The following is a 3,814-nucleotide window of genomic DNA, read 5'->3' on the forward strand; positions in this document are numbered from 1 at the left end:
CTCCATACTGAAGGCAAGCCCTTCCCTGATTTTGTTCTGGGTCATTTTAAAGCAAATGCATAGCTATTCAAGAGGTTGAGATCTAAGGATGGAGGGTCAAAGCCAGCTCAGGCAGGAAAGTCTGTGAGACTCTTATCACCAATTAACCACCAAAATGCAGGAAGTAGAGCTGTGGCTCAAATGGGAGAGCTCTGGCTTTGAGCAAAAAGAGCTGAGACAGTACCCAGGCTCTTAGTTGAAGCACAAAATAAAACTGAGGTAAATAAAGCTTCTATCATTCCGTAGAAAAGAGTAAACCAATAGCCCAGCCAGCCACCAGCTGTTTCCTGCCGGGTGTGGCTACCTTCAGTGAAGAAGAGAAAAACACTGTAAACCAGCAGCATTCCTGACTCCCTACAGGAAAGAGGAGAAGAAACTAGGGGGACAGCTACATCAAAAGGCTCCTGGTCTGGGACTGGTGGCTTATGCCTATAATCCTAGCTTCTCAGGAGGCTGAGATCTGAGGAGCTCAGTTCAACGCTAGCCAGGGCAGGAAAGTCCATGAGAATATTATCTCTAATTAAAAACTGGAAGTGGAGCTGTGGCTCAAGTGGTAGAGTGCTAGCTTTGAGCAGAAAAAGCTCAGGGAAAGTGCTCCAGCCCTAAGTTCAAGCCCCATGACCAACCAAAAAACAAAAACCAAACAAACAAAAAAATGGCTCCTGAACACTCTGAGTACAGCTTCCTGTTGAGAGGGTATCACAAAATGGGTGCAAATCTGGAGTGACATGGTTCTGTGGCTTGTCTTTGACTTTTTTTGCTTTAGGTTTTTGTTTTATGAGTGTGAGTACTGGAGCTTGGACTGGGCACTATCCTTTGTTTTACTTAAATTTTGCACTCTACCTGTCAAGTCATAGTTCCACTTTTGGCTTTTTGCTGGTTAATTGGAGAAAAGCAATGTATGGCCTTTACTGCCCTGGCTGACTTTGACCCACAATACTCAGATCTCAGCCTCCTGAGTAGCTAGGATTACAAGTACAAGCCACCAGCACCCAGTCTCAGGTAAAGGGACTGCTTTTTTATTATTTTTTAATTAAGCAGCCTTTGCATAGCCAGAAGCCAAGGAAATGAAGGCCAGCACTAATTACAACTACCTCTTGGGTAACTTCCAAGATTAATCATACTGAAAGCAATTAATGTGATTGTTTTCACTGCAGCGAACCTTCTTTGTTTGGTAACAAAGCCATATTCTATGTTCTACATAGTTAAAAGTCATTTGGTGAGGTCAGCAAAATTCTTAGGTGGTTCCCATAATCCCCATCCTTGGCATTCACACTTCTGTGTAATCCCCTTCCTTTGAAAGAGTTTCAGGGCAAAGACCTGACCAAGAGGATATGTCACCTCACAGTTGTGCTACTAAGTATGACAAAAATGAGATTTTTTTTTTTTTGTCAGTCATGGGCCTTGAACTCAGGGCTTTGGCCCTGTCCCTGAGCTCTTTTGCTCAAGGCAAGTGTTCTACCACTTTGAGCCAGAGCACTACTTCTGGGTTTCTGGTGGTTAATAGGAGATAAAAGTCTCACAGACTTTCTTTCCCAGGCTGTCTTCAAATCACGATCCTCCATTCTCAGCCTCCTGAGTAGCTAGGTTTACAGGTAGGAGCCAACAGTGCCTGGTGTGGCTTTTTTTTTTTTTTGACATAATTAACTTTGTTCATCATTGGACTTTAGTCAAAAGGAACATACATAGGCTCACCTATGTAGGTAAACCCTTGAAAGAAGGTCTGGAAGTAAGAGAAGTGACTATCTCATCTCCACTTCTGGCTGAGGAGAAATAAACCCTGTATTTTCCACAACCACCTAGAAATAAATTCTGCCAACAACTCAAGGGCTCTTAGAAGCCTCCTTTCCTAGGAGAGTAGAAACGTAAGTCAGCAAGGGAGAACACATCTGAGCTATGCCTGAACTCCTAACTCACAGAAACTGAGATGATAAATCTGTGTTGTTTTAAGTCACCACATCTGTAGTCACGGGTCATGCAAGTCATAGGTAATCAGAAGCGGGTCTGGTGACAACACAGAGCAGCCTGGACATAGCCAAGCCTTACCTGTACTTCCATGCCGGCGGGCTGCTCCAGCACGCCTTCTAGCGGCTGTTTCCCCTGAGACAGTTGTTCTACCAGCCTCTCCTGGGCAGCCAGACTCTGGCTCAGTTCTTCAATTCTCCTGGAGTAAAGCAAAGGAAGGACAAATCGGTTACCTGACTCCACTCCATCTGTTCTTCCATGGTCTCCTGATGATCAAGAAGTGAATACCAATGGGTCTGGGAAGGTGGCTCAGTGGTAGAGTGCTTGCCTTGCATGCATGAGGCCCTGGGTTCGATTCCTCAGCACCATATAAGAAGAAAATGCTGGAAGTGGCGTTATGGCTCAAGTGATAGAGCACTAGCCTTGAGCTGAAGCACTGAGAACAGTGCCCAGGCCCAGAGTTCAGGCCCCATGACTGACCAAAAAAAAAAAAAAAGAAGTAGATATCATTGAAGATTCCATCCTAGCTGGGCACCAGTGGCTTGCACCTGTCATCCTAGCTACTCAGGAGGTTCAAAGCCAGCCTGGGCAGGAAAGTCCCTGAGATCCATCTCCAAGTAACCACCAAAAAGCTGGAAGTGGAGCTGTGGCTCAAGTGGTAAAGTGCTAACCTTGAATGAAAAAAGCAATACCTAGTCCTGAGTTCAAGTCCCAGGACTTGAATTAATATATAAAAGACTCAGTCCTAAAGAGAAATTCTTGCTTGTGGGGGCCACGTAGTGAAGACACCACAATCACTCCTCCAAAGTGAGCATTGTGGCTGCTGTATGTCCACAGCCTAGAGAACTAACAACCCCCCCCCACCCCCAACAAAAAGCATGCCCAGGCCAGGAGCTGGTCGGTGGCTTACGCCTGTCATCCTAGTTACTCAGGAGGCTTAGATCTGAGGATCATGGTTCAAAGCCAACCTGGGCAGGAAAGTCTATGAGACTGTCATCTCCAGTGAACCACTAGAAAACTGGAAGTGGCTCAAGTGGTAGAGTGCTTTCCTTGAGCAGAAGAGCTGAGGGACAGCACCCAGGCCCAGAGTTCAAGACCCACAACCACTACCACCAATAAAACAAAAAAGTGTGCCCAGACACCTACTTGTCCCTGAGGGCCAGGGCTTCCTGGAATCCTTGGGGCTCCCTCTGCTCTCCCCACGGCTCCTCCCTGTCCTTGGTGACATCCTTCAGCTTCTCTGAGAGCTCTAGGTTACATTCCTTCTCTGCTTCCACCAGAGCGGCCATCCGTGCAGCTTCATCCTTCGCTAGTCTGGATTCCTGGACGGTGGGGGGCGGCGGGGGTGGGGGGCAGTGGGCAGAGAGGACAGAGGGATGAGGGAAAACTGAGTGTCTGCACTGATCTAAGTTCAGGTCTTAGGAACACATGGTAGGTTTGGTAGAATGGAAAGTAGAGAGAGAAACGGGGCCAGTGGCTCACGCCTGTCACCCCAGCTACTCAGAGGCTTGGATCTGACACCAGCCCAGGGAAGGAAGGTCCATGAGACTCATCTTTAATTAACCACCAAACAGCCAGAAATGGAGCTGTAGTTTATGTGGTAGAGCACCAGCCCTGAGCAAAAAAAAAAAAAATGACAGTGCCCAGGCCCTGAGTTTTAGCTCCAGTACTGGCACAAAGGAAAAAAAAAAGTAGCTAGAGGTCTGGGAAAGTGGCTCAGTGGTAGAGTGCTTGCCTTGCATGCATGAGGCCCTGGGTTCGATTCCTCAGCACCACATAAGCAGAAAAAGCTGGAAGTGGCACTGTGGCT

The 3,814-nt window shown here is 47.1% G+C and overlaps 1 protein-coding gene across 1 annotated transcript; it reads right to left on the bottom strand.

Moving 5' to 3' along the window:
- Positions 1-2,085: 2,085 nt before the first annotated feature.
- LOC106002473 (myomegalin-like) lies at positions 2,086-3,315 on the bottom strand (the record flags this gene model as incomplete). Its single annotated transcript, XM_013037343.1, has 2 exons — positions 3,151-3,315; positions 2,086-2,203 (listed from the first exon to the last, which is right to left on the bottom strand). Coding segments are annotated over exons 1-2 (261 nt in total), but the record flags the coding sequence as incomplete, so codon positions are not given.
- Between the last annotated feature and the right edge of the window lie 499 nt (positions 3,316-3,814).

The sequence above is a fragment of the Dipodomys ordii genome, unplaced genomic scaffold (genome assembly GCF_000151885.1).
Source record: "Dipodomys ordii isolate 6190 unplaced genomic scaffold, Dord_2.0 Scaffold11494, whole genome shotgun sequence".
Lineage (NCBI taxonomy): Eukaryota > Metazoa > Chordata > Mammalia > Rodentia > Heteromyidae > Dipodomys > Dipodomys ordii.